The following is a 23,143-nucleotide window of genomic DNA, read 5'->3' as shown; positions in this document are numbered from 1 at the left end:
TCTTCCTCCTCTTCCCCCTGCAGGCCTGTGATGGTAACTTGGGTGAGAGTCGATGATGAGATGCCTCAGCATGCCGTACTGTCTGGGCCCAACCTGTTCATCAATAACCTAAACAAAACAGATAATGGTACATACCGCTGTGAAGCTTCAAACATAGTGGGGAAAGCTCACTCGGATTATATGCTGTATGTATACGGTACGTGAGAAGATAAAATGCTCTTCTGCTAGAGTCAGGCACATGGAGCTGCTACTTGTGATTTACTCCCAAAGCTTTTGGTCAAGTTGAAAATCAAAAACCAGTTGGTTTCCTTCTAGAACTTAAAGAAGCCTGGCCTGAGGTGGACCCTAGTGTCTCCACCTGAGATAGTGACTTTTCTTCTCTCCCTCTAATCGTGGGGGTTTCGGCTAGATCACAGTCTTTGGTCATGCTGAGAAGGAAAGCTGTGTCCTCAGGCACAAGCCATGGAGATTATGTTAGAAGTAATGACTGAAACTTTCCACCTCACCAATTAGTGGCTTTTCAGCTCAGAAAGTTTATTCCCAGTGGTGTTTTCCTGTGATACCTGGGCCAGCCTTTTTCCTGCTTTGATGAGCAGGACTGTTCTATTTTCAGCATGTAGCTGTTAAATTCCAAAAGATGTTGCAAGCCAGTAAATACTCAGAATAAATACGAGGTCCTCTGTAGCTACATGAACTATCTGTAGCTACTGCTTCGGAACAAAAGCTTTTTTAAAAAAAATGCATCTGTTTTGTTTAATATCATTTTACAGGATTATTAAAACATGACAAATTTTATTCTCTAGTCAGCACATTTATTGAGCATCTACTATGCTCCAGGCCTCTTAAACTGACTTCCTGTTTATAACTTACTGTTGATTTTTACGTACGGGGAATATTTTCTATTTAGTTGAGGTGTGCACCTCCTGTCTAGTTTTATAATATCAGATTCAGTCTCTTCTGTTCAATTGAAATCTCATATGCCAAGAAATAGCCATGAACTGACATGACACAGAATGAGTAACGAGAGGCATTGACATTTCAGTGTGTTATAAATATTCTAACATGTGTATGTGTGAAGAGGGCATTTTTCTTCATGTTAGCACTGTAAATAATCCAAGTGTAAGTTTATATGAACAAATGTATAGACACACATAAATTATACCTATGAAATATCCACATCATAATGTCTTAGAATCAGGGTACTTTCCTTATGCAGAAAATAGGAGTGGCAGTCTTTTTAATCAAACAGAAGCAAGCTTTATACCGTATCTGCATGGATATTAAAATATAATCCTTAGCCTATACCTGAGATTTTTTCCTAGCGTAATGCAAAATTAAAAGATCACATCTAATCACCTTATTTGTAGACTTCTGAAGTATGTTTTCTCTTTGCGCACTACCAGTGTTGTCTGTGGTTCACACATAATAACATTAATTCTCCCAGTAGTTAAGGAAATCCATGTGAAGTGAGCAGCTTTTCTACATACGTGAGATGGGGGCGCAGCATGCCCTGCTTTCAGCTGCCGATGTGCAGAGTCACCTCTTTCCACAGACTGCTCGGCTGGGGGTGGAAAGTACATTCCTCCCTTTTTCCGCATGTGCTCTCTTCACACAAGGGCCTGCGCTCATGAGAGTTCCCAGCACTGCTGTTGCCCAGGTTTAATGGCGTTCAGTCCAGCTCTTTACAAACTGCAGATTATAAAAAGCAGTGACAAATTTCCATTCGTCTGTGACATGCTTTCTTGATTCAGAGCACTAAGTTATCTGGAAGAAGAGTTTTGATTTATTGTACATACTGCCCCTACATTTCAAGAGAAGAAACATTTTATGAGTTTGATAGACAGATGTATTTGAATAATTTTGGATAGTAGTTTATAGTTAGCATTTATGTAGTGCTCACTTTATTCCATGCCCTATGGTAACAGTTTTACATGCATGGTCTCACTTAATCTCAATGATAACACCAGGAGGCAGGCATTATCATCATCCCATTTTACAGATGGTTAACAGAAGCTCAGAAAGGTCACATAGTTTTGCCCAACTTCACCAGGTTTCTACATGTGTTTTAGAACCACAATACTTTGACTCTACAGTCCACAACAAAGTTTGTCTTTCTTTATAAATTCTCTTACTCTCACTGCTTTCCAATAGGACAATCCCTTTCAATATGAGATGATCTTATAATTAACTGTTGGGGCCAGAGTGCATTATTTGAAAACCAAGAAATATAGGGATCTACCTGTTTAAGGCAGACACAGCTACATACGCATGCCTCCCTAATCCAAGATGGTACCCCTATCCTTGTCTGGGGATTTGATAGATCTGTAATATACTACCTGCCTCCCTAATCCAAGATGGTACCCCTATCCTTGTCTGGGGATTTGATAGATCTGTAATATACTACCTACCTCCCTGATCCAAGATGGTACCCCTATCCTTGTCTGGGGATTTGGTAGATCTGTAATATACTACCTGCCTCCCTGATCCAAGATGGTACCCCTATCCTTGTCTGGGGATTTGGTAGATCTGTAATATACTACCTACCTCCCCAGTCAGTGCTAGTTACAGTACTTGGGATGACAGATTAGAATATTAGCCTAAGGTATTACTAGTCTATTAATAAAATTCTCTAGCAATTTGGGAAGGTGTTGGGTAGATTTTCTTTCCAAAGCTGATTTCTTGTATTACTACAGTAATTTTGGAAGTATTTTATGAACTAAAAGTTTGGTACGCCTTTATAAAGTTTAAATCTCTGGAAGCAACCTCTATACAAGAAGAATCTAGGTGGTTAGTGCCTGAGCCCCCATTGGTTTTATTCTTGTGCCAAACACAGCTCATTAACTCCAATTCTGTACTTTCTTAAATAGTGGCCTCACATTGCTCTTATTGCTAGAAATGATCTAAGCGCTGTTATTCTACCTGATGAGGGAATCTAATTCTTTGAGGTCACTTTAGCCAGATGTGAAGGACAACAGTTGCCCCAGTCATGATGAAGATAATTGAAAGTGTGTGATTTGCACAAAATGGGAGGGACTGATGACCTTTCTTTGAAGTCTGTGCCTTCATTAGTCTGGTCCACCCCTTGGTTCATAATAATACTTTCAAATCACCTTCAGGTCTACTCTTACTGTATTGTGGACCTCACACACTTTAAGTCTACTTTTAGAATAGGTACAGGGGAAATCTCCCAGGAACAAATGTTCCTTTTCAGTGGTAGATACAGTAATTCAAGCAAAACAGAAAAGTCACGTTACCTGAGCCCGTGCTGGGCAGCAGGCGCATCTCTGGATGTAGTTAGGTGTGTGGTGGAGGGAGCGGGACGCCTTTACTGCTGGGCTCGGGGGTCACTGCACTGGGTTCATCTGTATCTGTACTGGCACCTGCAACAGGTGTGTAGGTGCATCCAAATGAGTTTCCAGGTCACAAAATGCTTCCCTACCTGTGGCTTCGGTGAAAAGTGTGAGGGAGCAAGACTGAACATATGGCCTGAATCACTGCATTTCTCATTCTACCTTTCCTTTAAAAAGGTAGTTTAAAATTACTAACTTAATCATTTCTGCTTCTTGGAGGAGAATGAGACTTTTTAAAAATGACATCCTTTTTTGGACTCACGTGAGGCTGCTTTAAACAAAGTATCAACTGCTAGTATCCTCAGCTTAAAGGAACAGAGCCTCCCATAAAACAGAACAGTTGCTTCTTGCCTGCTGATTTCATCCAAGTGTATTTATATGAGAGAAGCAGTTTGTGAGGAAAATTAAAACCTCAGATTGTTGATCGATGGTAGGAATCATTCTAAGTAGATGTTGCAACCAAGCACCAAAATAATGTTTTTATAAACTTTTGGGAACTTGTAGCAAACGCAGTAAAGGTACAGTATATAATTAAAGTTTTGATGTATTAATTAGACAATCTGAGAGCTCACTTGAAGATAAAAGGACACCAGATGTGTCAGGGAGAAAAAGTTGACGTGCTTTAGATAAAATTTAAAATCAAAAGCTTTCAAATCGTCTTATGCTCTATTATAGCAGAATGATTGCTTAGTTCAAAGTCTTGCTGACAATTTAACACATTCAGTTTGATCATTTGGGCTTAGATTTTTTTTTCTCTTTCATATTTGCCCTTCCCCTGTCTCCAAATAATTTTTGAGATGATAGAAGAATATACAGTATATCAAATATCTGACAGAGAGGGTTCCCTATCAGGTGCCTGGCTTTGAAGGTCGAGTCTCATTTATATTTAGTTCTCTTGTTTACAAGATGGAAAGCATTCTTTCAGTTTTATCACTGTAGTCCACTCAGGTCAAGCTTTTAACATGAGCAAAGGCAACTTATTAATATTTATAAGTTGTAAAATTTATTGACTTAAAATAAAATCTCAGTAAAATCTCACATGCCTGGAACTTGATATTTAGTGGTGACATTCTCTCTTCTTTGTATTTATTATGAGTATAGAAGTAGTTTTACTTCCTGCTGGGATGTATTGCTGGAGAATAATGAAGTTAACAGACACAGAGACCAAGTGTGCAGGGGCACGCTCATCCTTGGCTGCTACGAGCCCTCTAATAGAGCAGCACCACCTCCTCCTCCTTCCTTCCATCTGTAAAAGCTGAAACGAAATGACAACCATTGTACCCTCTTGGTACTGAGTTGATTTAACCTCACCTTTGAAATCTGGTAGGGAAGAGGAGTGTCATGTTTTGATTTTTTCCTCCCCTCTCTTCACATCTCCTCATCCCTAATTCACTTCATTAATGAAAATTCTCTTTTCTTCTTTTCTCAGCTCTTCCAGCTAAGGCTTTGGGATATAATTATAAGACACAAATCTTGCAGGGAAAGAACTTTTGGTTTTAAGGGAGAAGCCATCAAACAAACATCTCAATGTCTTCATGCTTTTGTTTTGTCATTACTGGTCATTGTTGTGTTCAGCATTGTGGGTTTGATTTTCCTTTTTTTTTCTATCCAGATCCCCCCACAACTATCCCTCCTCCCACAACAACCACCACCACCACCACCACCACCACCACCACCACCACCATCCTTACCATCATCGCAGGTATGGTACCTTCATTACCATTGAAAATGTCCTGAATGTATATTGTCTTTCTGGTATGTATAAAAAGAAGCCTAAAAGTTCCCTTTAAATCCTTGGAATTTAATTGTTCCTTTATTTTGGAACTCCAGCGACATTAGATGCTATGTTCTTAAGTTGAATCTTAAGAACCTCAGAAACATCCAAGCATTTAACAGTACGTCAGATATTTTGCAGCTTATGCATAAGAGAATTCTTTTGTAAGCATCACTATTCAAAGCAAAATGTTAGGGAAAACGGAAGCTGGCTGCTAGAGAACACGCCGATAGCTTCTGCTTAGCCATGGTTGATGAAATGGTAAGTATTGTGGCTTTCAGTCTTGTCTCTGTCTTAGTCTCATCTCAGTCCGCGTAAGGGAAACTATACACACTACCTTCACCGTGCCTATTTGGGCCATGCTAGTAAATGCATAGTCATCCTTCCTGCTCACTGTCAGAGTACCCGCTGACAGTGTTACTACCTGTTTGTGTTGCCTAGGTAGTCACAAGAGATCAGAGGGAGTCACTGTCTTTTCCATGCTGAGCACTCGTGTGCCCCTCCCTGCCCTCAGTCACATATTGGAGGAGTAGAAGAGGCAGCCACTGTGGTTCTCACTCTGCAGCTTTATCTTTTTGGACTGTCTGAAACTCTTATTCAGCATGAGTTTTACTGTCTCTTGTTTCTGTCACTGAGGGAGGTGGCATGCCATCCAGCCCTTCCTGGCATCCAGTGGCTCTCTCATACTGCTTGATATGGCTTGTCTGGGAGCCATGGGGTTTCTTCTGCTACCTAAGCAGGAAAGCTTCCAGCCACATTATGTCCACTTGACATGAAAGATTTCCTTAGATAAGGCCTTCCCAACCTGTGTATACAGGGACTAACCACAAAAAACATGTGGAAGTAATTATTCTGTGAGAAAAATATCTCTTGAAAGAGTCACTTTTCCGGTGCATTTTGTTATCTGGTGAGACTACAAGGTACCTGAACCGTGTGCCCTGGTACACAGCCTTGTCCCTGGACTTCTTTGTGAATACTGAGTATTTGACTCCTCACGCCTCATGGTCAGCTCCTTTTTAGCACCCTAGGTATCACTGCTGTCCTTTACATCGACATGCTAGAGACATTTCCCATTTCCATGGGGGTCAGTAGGATAGACATGATGAAAATGCCGGCTGTTCAATGAAAGAGAGAAGAGGCCTTGTCAGTTGATGGAATATAACAATAGATGGTCTAATCTCAGTTTTCTTCAGCTTTCTACTCATTACAGTGGAACAAAGAGAATCTTAAGGAAGCCAATGCTTCTCAACATTGGTTATAAAACCATCAGTGCCCGCACTCAATTTAAAATCTTCTGAAAATCCATCAGCTGGTTTTCACTCTAAACTCAGCTCTCTAAAGACTGCTTCCTAGATTCTTGTCTGTGTGTGTTTCTGTTTTGGCTCTTTGTTCCTTTCTTCTGGAAACTTAAGTAAACTCTGTTTGTTGGCCTAGTGAATTGATTCCTTCCATTTTTTATACCATTCATAAGCATATCAAAGATGCTTCTTCCTAACTCTGATTTCCAGAGTAATGTGCTATCAAATTTTCATACAAAGAACTAGGTTTTTGCCTTTTCAGATTTCTTGCCTGTTACTCAGTTTGTAAGCCAAGTTAAATGCTTACTCTTGTGAAGGGCCCTTTAGATCTTAGTGTAAATTATATTGCCTAATTCTCCATTCCCCTACATATGTTAACCTTTTAAGAAAACATATCAGCAGTCTGTTTTATCTTTGCAGAAGTTGCCTGGGTATGAGCCACTCATTCTAGAAGGTTCCAGCTAGGTGGCTACCCAGGTTTATGTTTTAAGGCAGTCAAGACCTTATTCACACAGTATATAAACACCACATTTCTCTTTTATATGGAACAACACTTTTCATTTGCGGCTGGCCTTCTCACTAGCTTATACTTTTTTTAAGACCTTAACACTCCCTGAACTCCTCCCCCCTCACAATCAATCTCAGCAACTCAGCAGTCGCTTCAGTTCACAGCTCTTAATCCTTCACTCAAGACTAAAGCTAATCTTATGTCCTCAAACAGCTACAACTCACTGTTATCACAGTTCCAACTGCAGAGACTCCATTTAAGAGGAAATTTAAAAAATAAACAATACTCTATTTCTGTCCACATCAAAGATACCTCTAACAGGAACTTGTCTTTGCTTCTGTCTCTCTGCTACTGGCCTCTCAGCTCAAGGTAATGTAAGATGATCTCATAGGTGCACTTTAGCCTCTTGATGTTGGCAGTTGAATCCTCTCTGCACACAAAATACATTTGTGGTAATGAATGCCCACATTCTTACTGGCACACCCAAGAGTAGTTAAACTAAAATTGCTAATAACACAACATTGTAGCATTCGTTGCCTTAATGGACGTGATCTTCTAGGCTTACTGTGTCTTAACAAGCAGTCTTATATATATTTATCTTGCCCAGAAAGTACACTTGTAGAATTTAACATTTGCTCCTTTCTCCAAACAGATTAAAGGTTATGCAGCTGAATGATTCTGTGTCCCATTTTAAAGGTCCAGGCTATCCCCTAGATTTAGATTAGTTCCTAAAAATCTTCCAGACTGAATCGTGACAAATGGATAGCTAAATTAATTTCCACTCCTCTTCTCTCTTGCACTGTTTGGTACATTACAGCCACCATTAGCCTTAAAAGCTCCAACAGCCAAATTCGGTGACAGTAACATAAAGCCTGAGCTTAAAAAAAAAAAAAAGGAGTCCAAAGTCATCTATTTCTTTTCTCCCAGTCAAATGCAATAACTGAAACCCATTCCCCAGGTCAGAGTTTCATTACAAGAAAAATGTACACATGCAATAGAAAAATATTTTTAAACTTGAGAAGTCATAGTTGATTTCTGATTTCTCTGAAAGGAAGTGTTCCAGTGTTATCCTTTATCTTCCATAACCAGGATAATCAAATTGTTCCCCTTGTTAGAGAGGCAGACTGGCGTTCTATTCTGAGTCACCTGACTTCCTTGAAACATGTTCAAGCTTAATCATGGAGACCCTTCAAGGGGAGGAATTATGAGCCAAATCTGACTCTGCTTTGCCCACCCAAACCACACCCCTCATGGGTGGGAGCACAGAGTGTTTTCTGCTTCCTGCTTACCCTACACGGAGCAGGCCTGGTGAGTTACACACGAAGGCACACGTCTAAGCATGGGGTTATCTAGGGAGAAATTTTTGTAGTCTCTAAAATACTAAAAGGAATACAAACAGTCCCTGATTTATGATGGTTCAACTTAACAATTTTTTTATTTTAGGATGGCGCAAAAGCAATTCGTATTCAATAGACACTGCACCCATACAGCCTTTCGCTTTCAGTACAGTATTGAATAAATTCTGTGAGATCTTCAACACCTTATAAAATAGGCTTTGTGTTAGATGGTTTTACCCAGCTATAGGCTAATGTAAGTGTCCTTACATTAAGGTAGGCTAGGCTAAACTGTGATGTTTGGTAGGTTAGGTATATCTAATGGATTTCTAGCTTACAGCGTTTTCAACTTAGGATGGGCTGATTGGGACATAGCCCCATCGTAAGTCAAGGAACATCTATATTTAATGTCAACTTGCCATATCACCTTGTTGTGGCTTTAAAACCGTTAAGCCATTATAGTCTCATTAGATTTCTTTCCAAATAAAAAACAGTTTTGGATTGGGAGCCATTCAGAGCCTCACGATGACTTGCCACAAGGTTCCTTGGTGTCTGTTATCTTTCATGTATGTTGACATTCTGACCATGTATTTCTGTTTCAACTATTGCTATTGGCAGGCCCCTGTTCCTTTTTTTTTAAAATCACATCTAATTGTCCATGTGGTTTCATTCATGAAGATATATGCTGTCATATGGAAGCATAAACTGCATAATTTAAATTGCCCCTGGAATCCTTTGTTAAAAGACAGAGACAGCCATTTCCCCAGATAAGAGTTCTCCATATAGATTCCTGTCAGAAACTGGAATAAAAGGAAAACCTACTGCCATGTTGGGGTGGGGGCTGAGGGGAGTGTGGGTGAGTAGGGGATGTTTGTTCTGTCTTGTTTTTAACTTTCTTTGTAATTAGTTGACTCTGTGTGTTAGGCGTACATAAACATACCGATCTCTGTGTCTGGTGATGGTGTTAGCCCCTGTCTTCCAGTTGGATCAAGCTTTTTCCTATAATCATCTCAGGAAAACATGTGTTTCCCTTCCTAGTTAGTGTGGCTGTTGTTTTGTTTCTACCTGGTTGTGTCTTGAGTTAGATGCTTGATGAGGAATATCATAGAAAGGACTCCACACTCAGTTTTAAATACCCTTAACAGCTTACAGAGAAAATTCAGGCTGGGAGGAGTTCAACCTGGAGGTCACACTATATGTGTGACTGTCATAAATTAAAAAATGAAAACCATCTTAGAATAAGAAATGAATAGCTATAGGGCCAAATTCTGAAACACATTAAAGAATCCTTTCATAAGAATGAAGTAGGTCATTTCTAAATGAGTTTTCCTCTTCTTAAAAGTACGTACCCAATTAAACATTTTGTGTTCCTAGGAAAAGAAAATAGCCAGGCTTCTCTTATTGGTATCAAAGCACTCAAAAAACCAATATACCTTGTAGGAAATGATTCCTGCCCCCAGGCCTACGTTATTATCTTGGCTTTCATAGGCTGAAATCATAAGCTCTTGTCATGTGTAATGTGGATTAGATCATATAAATAAAGAAGGTGGGTATAGACTTTATCCTTCAGTGATATTTATAGAATATGCCCAAGTGAGGAAACTTGACACCAGAGCACATGTTTTAGTTCCTTAGGCCCAAAGGAAAGAAGAACACCTGTCCTTAAGACTGAATCTACATCATGACTATCTAAATGATAATAGAGAGCTTTCCTCCACATAGAGCTGGCTACTCCCCAGAGTCTTAGCCTAATGATTCCTACTATGTGCTGTTGATATTTGCATGGTTCAAGAGCTGGTCTGCTTTTTAGCTATGCATTCAACAAATATTGAGTTACCCGTAATACGTGCAGCACTATACTAGTGCTTATGGAGACAAAATAGTCCCTAGACCCCTTATAATATGGTTGCTAGACCAGGTTGCACACTTTGGAACCCAATAGGATATAATGTGCAGTTAGGGTGATTCAGTGGCACAGGGAGAAGGTGCCATAGATGCTGAGGGGAGTGTCACAGTGGACTTTGATCTGTGCCATCAAAGAAGGGACAGAATGTGGATAAGAAAGGATGGCATTTTGGAAGTTAAGCATGAAGGTCCGATGTTACTTCAAGCATCTATCATCAATGTGTGTTTATTTTGCATGTATTTATGTTCCAGGCATAGGTTAGGCCACTATTGCTAGGAAATACACATATTCATCTTAGAATTTTACTAAATTGCCTTTTTTTCTAGAGTTGACGTCTACTTCATTAAGATTATTTTTCATTCAGCATTTATTGATTACTCATCAAGTGTTATTGATATGCCAGTATGCCTAGTGACAAGAATATTTTGGAGCACTAATAAATACTCATGAGCTACCTTTTATGTAATAAGCCACCTTTTCAAGTTTTTGCTCCAGAAAGTATGTGTCCATTTTTCTTCATACTGTCTTAAGTGTCTACATTTTTTTTTCTGATGATTGTAAACCTGTTACAAATAACAGCACAGCTAACCAGCTTTTGACCTAGATTGATTTAGGAGGGAATGATAAAAAGATTTGAATACTACAGTGATGGAGGCCATCTGATCCCACATTTTTAAAAGAATGAATGAGAAATGTAATATGAGTAGAAAAGTTTTTAATGCCTCTATCATAATTTCAGTAATTTTATGATCTTTATTTTAAAAATAATCCTGGTGATAAAGATGTGACACGTTTTCATAGTAAAGGTCTATCAACAATGCAAACAAAAATAATACCGTCAGTACAGGTTCTCCAGAATTAGAAAGTGATATTTAGAGCTTTCGTGGTAGTAAAAAAAAAAAAAAAAAAGACTTGACTGGAAGGACTCAGCCCTCCCATACCTAACACAAAATTTGCCAAGACTTAAAAATGTGCTTTAATTTACAGAGAGCCTCTTTCGTCTCTCCATCACTACCCTCCTGACAACACCCTCTTCATTTCCTTCCGTCCCGTGTGCCTTCCTCTTATCTGTACCCGCTTCCACTGAGCGTTCACATACAACATGTTATAGGTATTGTTTTTCTTGTAAAATGAAACTACTATACAGATGCCTATTATTTTGAAGAACATCTGGTTTGCAAATGAAAAGATCTCAGGGGTACAACAGCACTAGTGAACAATTCTGAAGAAGCTTTTAACAAAACTTGAAATTGCTTATCTGGAAAAAAAAAAAAAACAACCCCCATTCCTGCTGTTCTGTAGCACACAATCTCTTCACTCACAGGGGAGGTGACTTTAACAAGCAAGAGAGCTTTATCCTGGCTTTCCTATTTGGGCCTTTTAGTTTTCGTTCTGTTCCTATCTACTTCTCCCATCTGTAAGACGGGAGTTTGATTAAAACATAACATAGATAGAAAGAAAATTAAGCAGGAAACCAGGAAAAACAAATTCCAGAGTTTAATATTCCAGCAGTTATTTTTGTTTTCAATCAGGCTCAAATAACTTGAAAAAAAAAAAAAGAGAAAAAAATACCCTATATTTAATATATATTGGCCAGCATAGCACAACTATGAAAATAACATTGTCAGGGGAATTCCTCGCCTGCTCTAGTGTCTAGATTTAAAGCACCTCCATAACACAAACTGAAGGGGAATTCAATTAAGGAAACCATCGGCTTCTTATTGACTTTAGTTAAGAAAATAAACTGGGAGGAAGTATATTAAAATATGTCTAACTGCTTAGTATGCTTTCATTTAGGCTTAAGACAATCAAAAAATGAGAGCATTTAAATTTTTTACAATTAAGCTCTGGTTTCGAGTAGATTGTGGGTTATCACACCGTGCACTTTTTTAACGTAGACCTTACTCAAATACACCCCAAAATGCAGGCTTGCAATCTGTGCGTTGTAAAGCACCACAGATCAATTGGGGGAAAAAATATTTAAGGTTGTGAATTTAATTTTGTTCTAGGATTTTCATTTTCATTTATGGCACCCGTTGTGTTTGAGACCATGGACCAATTTATGGATTAGTTTTAAACCCCCAGTCTGTCACACTCAATGAACAATTCTAAGTTGGAGAGAATCCATATGAAAGGATTAGAATGTGCCACAGTGGAGCTTACACATGACTGTTTCAACTAAATATTGCCCAGCTGCCTCTCCTGCAATAATTCTTTTTTTTTTTTTTTTTTTGCTACTTAGTTAAATGGCTAGTGTCTCTAATTTCACACATTGTCAGAGTTTTTTTTTTATTTTGTAAATAGATTGCAACAATAAATGTATGTGATGTTTCATTTATTGAAAATAGGGTCTGATAAACTATAGGACTGGGAGACTAAGAAGAGGAGTCAATATTGAGTGGAGTGTGCATCTTTCAAATAATAATGCTGGACCCTTCTATGGATACCTTGTTTGACTCTACTCATACTTAGTGGGTTTTCAAGAATATGGGATTATTTCTTTTTGGCCATATAAAATACATGTATAATAAATTTGCTCTCTTTGTAATTAAAATTAAGAGACAGTAGCTTAGCTAGGCCTTTTAAATTTCTATATAACCCAACACCACCCTAAGTTCTGCTCAATTTTTTGTGACCTGTTTTTCTCATAGACTTGCTCAAAGATTTTTTTTTTAAGGCAGCAGCAAGATGAGGTTTTGAAAAGGCTTTGTTAGGGCAATTAGAACATTCTCATTTTTCAAGCTGATTATAGCAGTTATCACTTATATTGAAATTTTACTCTTTGCATTTTGCCTCTATAGTTAGAATATTACCCAGCAATATGGTTACCGCACAAGGTGATTCACAGGGTGGGTTTGCACATTTCTCTAGTTTTCTGATTAAGATGCCCTAATAAATCCTGCTTCACGAGTTGCACTCACTTCAGAGCCAGAGCATTGGGTGTCTGTGGTTTCTGCATGAAGTCATAATGCAATTATGAAGGAGAATTAGATTCTGTCATAGTGCTCTCTTGCAAGGAGCACAAAGTTACTTCTAAAGGATTTTTTCTTAATTCTTTACTTGGAAATAACCTCTGTTCAAGTAGCATACTACATGCTCCTAGAGGAGTGGAGTCAGTGACTCCCCAGATCCTCTGTCAATCTCGTTCTGAGCTTTGTAGCCAGCCTGTGTTTCTGCTGCAGTCTCCTACCCCATTGCTGATCATGGTTTTGCCATTTCTAGCTGCAGTAACGGTGTTGTTTGACTTGAACCTGTGTTTGCTTTTAACCGTTTTAGAATGTGTTTTCACTTCTCAACATCCTCCTTTCCTCACCTTTTGGGTGCAATTGATGGATTTTCCATCCACAGAGTGGGGAAGCAAGATGCATTGTGGATTTTCCTTCATTTATTTTCTAGTAACCACCTAGGAGCAGACACCTAGCTTCACTTGGTTTAATTTCATCTTAAAGCTGACATAGTGTTGTAATGTAGGAAGACAGTAAATTTGGGGTCATTGGTTAATGCTCAGATACTATTTTTGAGGACTTGAACCCTTCGATTTTACTCCACCCCCCCATTCTTTCATTTTTACTTAATTATTTACCTGTAAAAATAAAGCATATGTCGGGGGCAGTGGCTCATGCCTGTAATCCCAGCACTTTGGGAGGCCAAGGCAGGTGGATCACCTGAGGTCAGGAGTTCAAGACCAGCCTGACCAACATGGAGAAACCCTATCTCTACTAAAAATACAAAATTAGCTGGGTGTGGTGGCGCATGCCTTTAATACCAGCTACTCAGGAGGATGAGGCTGGAGAATCTCTTGAAGGCAGGAGGTGGAGGTTGCGGTGAGCCAAAATCTCGCCATTGCACTCCAGCCTGGGCAGCAAGAGTGAAACTCTGTGTCAAAAAAAAAAAAAAGAAAAACAGAAAAGAAAGCATATTAGAAGAGTCACTACAAAAATAATAAGCCAGAGTATTTATTGCTTTTTTAAAATTTTTGGAAAGAGCCAATGCCTATCTATAAAATATATTAACATGCATATAAATGTTTCTGTACCAATGGGCATTTGATTCTGCCCTGAAATGTAAAGTACCTGTGCTGGACTTGGATGTTTCAACAAAGGAAATACGTCATCTGTGTCAGGAGAATCTGGAGAATCTGGAGCAGAGTGTGTTTCAACTGTACAGTTTTCTGTATTGTTTTTTACTACTATTTTATGCACACAGACTTGTAAGTAAGTATTTTGTTCTTATGCGGTTTATTGTATGTTTCTCTTTCCTTCATCTATTCTTCAGAAACTAAGTTATCATTAATATTAAGCTGCATTGGCCTTTCAGACTTCTGGTTAATTCTGGCTCCTTAGAAGGGATCTAATTTTTGATGGTATAGGATCCTGAGGAAAGCATGCCAACTGAAGGGGAATGCCGGTGTGAATTCATGTGTCATATTTATAAATCAGAAGCACCAGGCTCATTTTCCCAAAAAAAAAAAAAAAAAAAAAAAAGCTTCATTTGAAGTTCCAGTGCATTTAAACATTGCCTGTGTCGAGTCACAAAGTCTTTTGGAGTCTCCAGAGCACATGAAAGCAATTACGAGCTAAACAGCTGCATTCTACAAAAGGACAGTGAACTACTTGCTTGCAGAATTCCACTTCAACCCAGAATTCCACTTCAACCACCAGTGTTTGACTAGACATGACTAGCTCCTGTCTCAGTATCACCATTCCTTTCTGGCCATCAACGAGTGGTAGAAGGAACGTGCCTGGGAAGTTTTGAAATCAAAATGGAAGTATAGCCAGTTGGGTTGACATTGGAATGAAGTTGACTAGAAGAGCGGTGATAAAATGACTCTGGAAAAAGAATGTCACCCTACATTTTGTTAGATATTTATTCCACTTACCCTGAAGCCAAAAGTAAAGAGAAAATTCCTTGAGTTCCTTGGAGGAATTTCTTGTAAACAGGAGCAAGTACAGCAAGCCTGGCTTAGAAGCCTGGTAGAAGAAGGAGAAAACTTGAACAGCATCAGAAATAGAAGAAGAAAGAGACAAAACCCATTTCCTTCCACAGCAAGTTCATCTAGCAATGAAAAAAAAAAAAACTGCACTCTCACCTAATCCAGCCATGAAAGCAGGACTCCTGTCAGCTCAGAACAGTGAACGTGGTTCTGAATTGTGAGCAAAAGGATGGCTGAATACTTAAATTTTTGGAATGTCATATGATTAGAAGTGGCATTTGGCAGATTGTGTGAACTTGAGTGTTTTCATGAAAGGCTTCTTCTCTTGAATTTTGACATTAAGAGCTTTAGAGTAAATGTGTGTGTGTGTGTGTGTGTGTGTGTGTCTGTGTATGTGTGTGTGTCTGTGTGTGTGTGTGTAGAAACTAATCTGTGAAAACCTTGGATATGTTCATTGCCATGGCCTCCCAGTAAATTGAACTTTTCAGCTAAACTGTGCTGAAATAATACACTGGATGGAAAACTTAAACCTGTTTATTCATCTACAGGCATCCGAGCATAAGCAGTAAAAGGATCGTAAAAGTGCGATTGATTCAATGATGCCTAATTGGCAGTCAAGAAGCCCAAGTGCCTGGGTGGGTTGGGTTAAAACAAAGGCAATGTTTGAATGTATGAATCCATTGTTTAACCAGCCTTTTGACTGAGCTTTTCTGTCGCAGTCCTGAGCCTTGATGCGTTAAGAGCCATCTACCAGCCACTGAGTTTGCACTGGTGTTTCTCATCACTTTGCATGTCCACCTGACTATTGACCAGCAAATATATGTGTCCTGGCAAGACCCCCAGAACCAAAGAATTTACTGTTTTCCTCACTGGCTCGCAGCTTTGAGCTCAAGGCATGTCTTAAAACAGTGCAACTCACTTCAAATGCTTTTTGCTTTTCATTTATTATTGCTTGTCACGCGATGTTCTTTGAAAGCTTGCTCATATATTATCTGTTCCATTTTTTTCCATTTTCCCTTTTTTTGCATGCCGTTCCTCCTGTTTCTTCCCTTCCTCCAATCCTCTGTTCCCGTCTGTAGACACAACGGCGACGACAGAACCAGCAGTTCACGGTTGGTATCACATTACTGTTTATCTACTTTCTCAGCGCTGCTGAGAGGCAAGGCAAGCCTGGGAAAAAGAGAAATGTAGTCTTCAAGGGAAATCATGTTTCAAATAGACTGATCTCATAAATATACTATAATTTTTTAAGGTTTGAAAAGATGTCGAGTCTTGTCATTTCTGTTGTGAGTTTGGTAGTCAATGGATGCAATCTGAGACCAGCCCTTCTCCTCACTGGGTGGCTGGAATTGTAGGAGTGTCAGTCAGTTGCACAGAGCCCTCCTTACTTACAAAACTCCACCAAACCTTGAAATACATGGGGCTTCAAAAAAATGAGTGTTTGTGGGAAAACTGTTAATATCTGCTTTATTTGTATATAGGCCATAGTCCCAGGCAAACCTTGAAGAGGTGTCATTGTGTCGCTCAGTGAAGTTGAGATGGAAGGGTAGACCAGGGAGGAAGATTCCTGTTTAAAATCATGGGCTTATGATAAGGAAGGTCATTGCTCTTCTTTAGAAAGGTCATGACTTTAAGTACGTTGCTAGTCATATTTACCCCACCACCCCTCGATGGTTCACTCTTAATTTCTGTGTGTTCATTTAACTTTATGCTCGCATTTGGCAGAAAACTCCTCCAAACCAAGAATGATACCATATGTCAATTATAACAGCATAACTGGGACTTTTAAAAAGTTATTGGTGTGTGTGTGTCTTGCAGGTAAAATAGTAACACGTTTTTAACCACAAAGCAATAAAAACGGAGTGAGTAAAACTCAGGAGGGGTATCAGATAATATGATCCCTTTTTCCCCATCTCACCAATGACTTACTGGATTGGAATAAGTCTATTAACTTTTCTATGTCTCTCCAATCAGAAAATGAGAATCATGTTTCTTCTGTATATTACTTTATTACTTAGTTCAAATCTAACCCTGACAAGATTCTGCTTAGAAAAGATATGTTAGTTTAAAACTGGGCTGAATTTTAATAATTGAATCCAAGGGAATTATTTGGTAAAGGGCCTACTTTAATCACTCTGCATGTTTTTGTACAGGGTGGAAATCTGTCATTTAAATGACAAGAGGTGATCAGCCAACCCTGCCATGTTAATTCAACTTTTAGAGAAACATTTCCTGGCACAGACTGACTTAGAGACCTGCATTTGATAACTCACCAGGTGGAAAATCTCTAAGCTCTGTAGGAGCTGTCCTTGAAGGTCAGGCCTTGATGCTTGGAAGGTCACCCCATCTTTTGACTTCCTATGACAAATTGTGAGAAAGCAAAACAAATTTAGGTACTAAGCAATACATCCTTTCTCATCCCATTCCTATTTCTTCCTGCCCTTTCTTGTCATTAGTACAAAGGGAAAAGTTCATAAAATAACGAAAAGGATCCAGGTACGCTGACAGTCATGAGAAATCAATTAGGTATAAAACTTCCACTTTCTAAGGTGATGCCTCATCGTGCTTGCTACATCCCAGGCATTGCACTCCATTAAGCTCAGTTATTTGTAGTTTTCATCATTAATTGAGCACCTCCTGACTTTATCGATTATTCTCAAAGGGTTATTTTAATGTAGTTAGAGAGATTTTATTCTATTCTTTTAAAGATAGTTTAAGTTTTGAGCTTCCTATAATTAACTACAAAGCAAAATGCAAGCTCTTCCAGCCCACAGCCCATGGGCCGCATGCGGCCCAGATGACGTTAAATATGGCCCAACACAAATTCATAAACTTTCTTAAAACAGTATGAGATTGTTTAGTGTTTTTTTTTTGTTGTTGTTATTGTTGTTCATCAGCTATCGTTCATATATTTAATGTGTGGCCCAAGACAATTCTTCTTCTTCCAGTGTGGTCCAGGGAAGTCAAAAGATTGGACACCCCTGATATAATGTAATGATAAGATTCCTAAATTCTGTGAGATCCTTGGAGATACTGATCATTCATCTCCTATAGCTCTGGAGTTCTATTTTCTAGGTCCCTTCAATAAAATTCATGTTTTTCCCTGACTCTAGAGGGTGCAGGTCTCAGAGTTGAGTAGGCCATTCAAAGTAGGAAGCTTGTCCCCTAATCTGAAAAATAAGACGTTAACTTATAGCCAGTCCTGATTTTAGAGTACTAGTTTTAATCAGGTCTTTCTCTGCAGAGAGAAAGGGAAGGTGATCTCTTTTTGTGGTATAAGAAAGAGACACTTGGAATGAGACTTTATAGCATTTCTATGGCAGGTAATAAAAGATGTTTGTGTACTGTGAGAAGCAACTGCCTTCCTATTAGTTTGGGGACGATGTTCAAGTTAGTGATGCCTCAACAGGATGTTATTGACTAGCAGTGCAGGAATAATATACCTAGAGCCAAGGGATTCATTGTATGTTATATATTTATATATATATAATTTAAATTTGACTTCTTAACTGCAGGGGGATAGAAAAGTGATAGATAATGCAGGCTGATCCCTGTATAATGCACTTATAAATATTCTTCACCTTGTCTTCACAAAGGACTCCAGCCACTATTTTAAACAGCATATTCTTTAACCCACAGCAAAGAAGCTGTAATGAAAGCCAGATAATAACTAAAATTTTACTTGATCTGAGGGAAAAACTTCCAGGTCAGTCGTCAGGATAGAAAAGGTAATAGAACATGGTAGAAATTACAAAGCAGCATCTAAGATTTCCAAAATGATGATGATACAGAACTGATTTTATTCGAGTGAATTTTAGCTGAAAATCCAACTTCTTCGTTACAGCAACTATTTGACTTGGATTCATTTGGAAATACTCTTGAGATGTTTGTTATGATGATCTGGGTTTAGAAATGTTGAATGGTTTGATAACTTAGCAACTTAAATGACAAGACATTAGATCAATTAGCTATGGCCATCTTATTTGGTCTTAAAAGTTTTCATACTGGATTTCCTTCTATATTTCTGGGTGGTTTTTTTCATAAAAATGAAAAGAAAAAAGTAATTTTTAAAATCTTTCCCTTTGAAGACTCATTAAAAGATTTTATTCAAGCTTGTGTTGCTAGAGTATGTATGAAGTTTATACCAGTTGTTTATGTATGTTACCATTTGTTCTTACCAATATCTGATTGGAATAAGCATGTAATGAAAGGTTAGAAGTGCATGGGCATGATTCAAAATCAAATGGATTTTCTCCAAAAAGAAAGCCAAATGACAATTAGCTACAATGTGTTTTTAAGGATTTAATTGATAGTAAAGATAAATGTGAGTGTAAGAGTGCGATTTTTAGACTAGGCTGACACAAGGGATCTTTTTTGAATGAGGATCTTGAGCATTTGTGTTTTTGGAGCTCATCCTTAAGGGCTAGACAGGAAGAATCCTGTGTTATGTGTGCATGTTAAGCAATGCAAAAAACACTCTGCCAAATCCTGATACCACATGGTCTGAGAAATGCATGAGTGATTTAACGCACGGATGGTGTAGTCCTTATGTTATTGATGTGTGGGTGCGTGTGATGGTTTTTGTTCATATGTGGGCGCTTCTGTGTCTTGTGCCTTGTTCCTTCTGCCCTGTGTGTCCCCTCTCCCTTTCCCCACCCTCCTCCCCCGTATGAGGGGTCGGGTGACAGCATGCCCATGGTCTGGAATAGTGCTTGTGCTTTTGCTGCACTGCAGTCAGCTGGCTTCCTCTGGGTTTGAGATATCTCTCTCTCTCTCTCTGCCCCTTCTCGCCCCTCCCCATTTTATTATTTTCAAGTCTACCTGTCCTCTTGCTTTTTCACTTCTTAATACAGTAGAGGCTGATGATCTCATGAATTTTCATATCCCCAATGAGTTTTTAAATCATTCTTAATTCAGTATGTATAAATTGTGGTAAGACTCAAGCTGGAAACCCCTCTGTAGAGTAGTTTTTCATTTTCAGTTTTGGCTTCCGAATGTTTGGCCTGTGCTAGCTACGTGCTCGTACCTTACAAGCACAGCCCTTAGGAGACTGCCCCCATAGCTCTTTCTTTTCCCAACTCGTTTATAAAAATGCAAACCATGGTCAAATTCTAAAAGCACATAAGATTTTCTTATTATACTTGATATTCAGTTGTGGGGAAATTCTTAAGCCCATTTTAAAGAAACATAGCCAGCAGTGCGCATTACTACAACCGCTATGTCCACCATCTGTGTATGTGCCTCTATGTACATCTCTCTGTATGAGCACATAACAATGGCATTCAAAGGCTGTTATTCAGTCACGGGACTCTGCAGACATTGTATGTTCTACATGAGAGCAAAGCTCAAGAGGTTTACGAATGGCTGCAGGACCTGAAGATTGTGTTTCAGCCTTGATATGCAGTTTGGAAACAATGTGCTGCTGTCTAACGGCGTGAACCAAATTTCTGCTAATGGGAAGAAGGGAAAACTCTCTACAAAAGCTGACAAAGCAGGAAGAACAGGATGACTGAGTTTTTAGATTAAAACTACCGGGGGCGTCTGAACTCATGGCTGGTGGTGGAAGTAACAGTTCCCATAATATGGCCAAGTGATCAGATGTATGCTGCTTAGGTAAGAGAGAGACCATCGCCTACTTTGTTTGTCATAATGCGTATGATACCAGGGACAGTGGGCTAAGTTTTTGTTTTCTGGAGATTTTATTTGATCATTCTATTTTTAAATTTTCTGGGAAAAACATGATACCCTGAAAAACTGAGCCCATGAGCATTTAAGTTGTATTTGACCTTGAATTTATTTAAGTATCTCTAGACTTTCTTACTGTTTCTAATTTCTTGAGGTGTTCCTTACCCTGGTTTAAAACTGCCACATCGTATCACTTTTAGAAGCCAGCAATTACTGCTGAAAAGGAAGAATCACAACTGCAAAGGCATTACCTCAGAGGGCTTAGGGTATGTTATAGCAATTGTAGCACCATGAAAAAATGAAATACATGTCTCTGCAGAAGAGATGGCTATCATGCATATATTAAATTACCATGTTTGCATCCTTAGGACTTTATTAATTGCTCAAAAATGATCCCATATGGGCAAAAAGTAAACTTTCATTTGTTTAACAAAGTTTAAAGACATATGTTGAATACATTTTAATTAGAAGTGACTAGAAAGGGGCTTTAATGGATGATATGAAAGTTTCAAGAGAATACACAAGAAGTAATTTCCCACTTATTGTTAAAGAGTGAAGCCTCCTTTTGAAGAGTGTTCTCTGCTTCATAAAATACATCTTTGTCTTTTTCTTTGAGAAAATGAAAAGTGTATAATTTTTAACTTGAAAGAAAAATACCTAAGCCAAATCAGTTTCAGGAGGTACATTTTGCTTGTCCCCTCTTGTACACCCAGTGCTTCAGTAAACTCCTCTTAATTATATTTATTCAGAAATTATCCAACTATGGCAGAGTATTGTAGATTCATACAATATAATAGCGCGACAGAAACAAATTTAACGCCACTAGCCTAAATGGCTTCCCGCTTTAGAACATAATCTGAGCAGTAGATTCCAGATAACTTGGTATATTTTAAAGTTTATGCCATTAAAAATGACAGTTTCAGCTTTAATGAGGTGTATATCAACTGTCTGTTGCTTTTTAATGGAAAACTTTGCATATCAATGATATTTCATAAACATATTTGTCTTTTTTTTTTTAATTAGCTTTCTAATGTCCTCCCCAAGGAAATAAGCCTTCAGCAGTAAAGCTACCTACTTGAAACATCCTTGTTTAATGTGGTTCAGTGGGCACCAAGCACGTATGTAGGATGCTTTGATATTTTTTGGGCCAGGTAGAAGTGAGAGATTAGCCTTCTGAGAACTGCAAATTTATAATTAACTACAGAGAAGTACTTTATGTTGCCCATTTATAACAGTTATTTAAATAATTGTATTCATCAGTCTTTATACAACATATAAGCCAATTAGAAATAGGAATACTGTCAACCAATCAGATTTCAGAGCAAATGATACCATCCCTATTCAGTTGCCTCCACAATTGATTGCATTGCTCACTGATTTCCCTTCATTTGCCTAAATCTGTAGTTTGGGAATACCTGTGGGCTCAAAGTCTTCCCATTTTTAATCAGCACCTCCTGTTGAGTATTAGCAGCCAAGGGTCATGATGGAAGGTCTTCTTCCTCAAGGGCTGATGGCGTGTCAGCCTCCTTTCACAGAATTCATCTGGCTACCAATGTTCATTTGGCTGCTCTATAAAGCACCTTACAAAATGCAGGCTTCAGTGGTCATTTGCACATGACTGTTTGGGTTCATTTGGGCCTTTAAAAATAGTGATCAGTTTGACATTACTTGTTTCTAAAGCATTTGTTTTGGTTGCTTTTAATGCTCTGATTGGGCATTATTCCCAAATTTTAATTCAACAAATACTCACGGAGAATATACTTTGTGGGTTGGCTGTAGCCGAAGGCAAAGATGCAAAAATAAACACAACATGCTTCTCCAAAGACCTTGCAGTTTATTAGGTCCACGGACATCTTCAAAAGTGACAGATTTGACTAGAGAAGTGTGAGCAAACTGCCGTGCACCTTAAAGGACCTAGGCAGTCCGTCACGATGGACTCTGAGCAGAACAGCAAAGAACACGTAAAGCCGCCTTGAATGTCTAACATTTTGTGTTATTAAATAAACTTCATTAAAGGGTCAGCTCACAAATAAAGCAAAAAGAAGTGGAAACCATCTCCTATCTAAGCCTCCCATTGTCCACTACTTCCCTCTTCACCTCTTTTAATTCAAATCAGAGCAAGCTGAGAAGCATCTCAGCTGGCCAGCATTGGAATTGACTCGGATATAGGCATTTCAAGCCCCCATTTGATTACCTCCTGACCTAACTGCTTTTTCAGCTTTGAGGGTTTTATTTTTCAGCGATACCATTGATTTATGAAATTCTCTTTTTTAAAAAAATCATTTTGCGAATCAGATATTCTGATGAAGGCATAACCTGCAATCTGCAGTTAGCAGATGCTGTACCATTTTGAAA

The 23,143-nt window shown here is 38.7% G+C and overlaps 1 protein-coding gene and 1 long non-coding RNA gene across 29 annotated transcripts in view; one reads left to right on the top strand and one right to left on the bottom strand.

Moving 5' to 3' along the window:
- The window catches only part of CADM1 (cell adhesion molecule 1), a 336,780-nt gene that overhangs the window by 286,788 nt on the left and 26,849 nt on the right, over positions 1-23,143 (top strand). For 10 of the 26 annotated variants that reach the window (XM_035264632.3, XM_035264631.3, XM_002754496.6 and 7 more), the window contains 2 exons: positions 24-196; positions 16,183-16,215. In XM_035264632.3, coding sequence (XP_035120523.1) covers positions 24-196; positions 16,183-16,215 — 206 coding nt within the window. Of the gene's footprint in view, positions 1-23; positions 197-4,962; positions 5,053-16,182; positions 16,216-23,143 lie in introns of all 26 variants that reach the window. The other 16 variants (XM_035264624.3, XM_035264623.3, XM_054241613.2 and 13 more) reach the window with 3 other exon arrangements.
- LOC118145709 (uncharacterized) lies at positions 387-13,089 on the bottom strand. 3 transcript variants are annotated; one of them, XR_013523064.1, is made up of 3 exons: positions 7,243-13,089; positions 3,255-3,380; positions 387-1,689 (listed from the first exon to the last, which is right to left on the bottom strand). It is a non-coding gene; the product is annotated as an uncharacterized LOC118145709 (long non-coding RNA). The 3 variants fall into 3 exon arrangements; XR_013523062.1 differs by lacking the exons at positions 387-1,689; positions 3,255-3,380 and adding exons at positions 4,399-4,605; positions 6,049-6,239; XR_013523063.1 differs by lacking the exons at positions 387-1,689; positions 3,255-3,380 and adding an exon at positions 5,647-6,239.

The sequence above is a fragment of the Callithrix jacchus genome, chromosome 10 (genome assembly GCF_049354715.1).
Source record: "Callithrix jacchus isolate 240 chromosome 10, calJac240_pri, whole genome shotgun sequence".
Taxonomy (NCBI): domain Eukaryota; kingdom Metazoa; phylum Chordata; class Mammalia; order Primates; family Cebidae; genus Callithrix; species Callithrix jacchus.
Note: the sequence above shows the minus strand (reverse complement) of the source record. Positions and strands in the feature narration are given on the sequence as shown.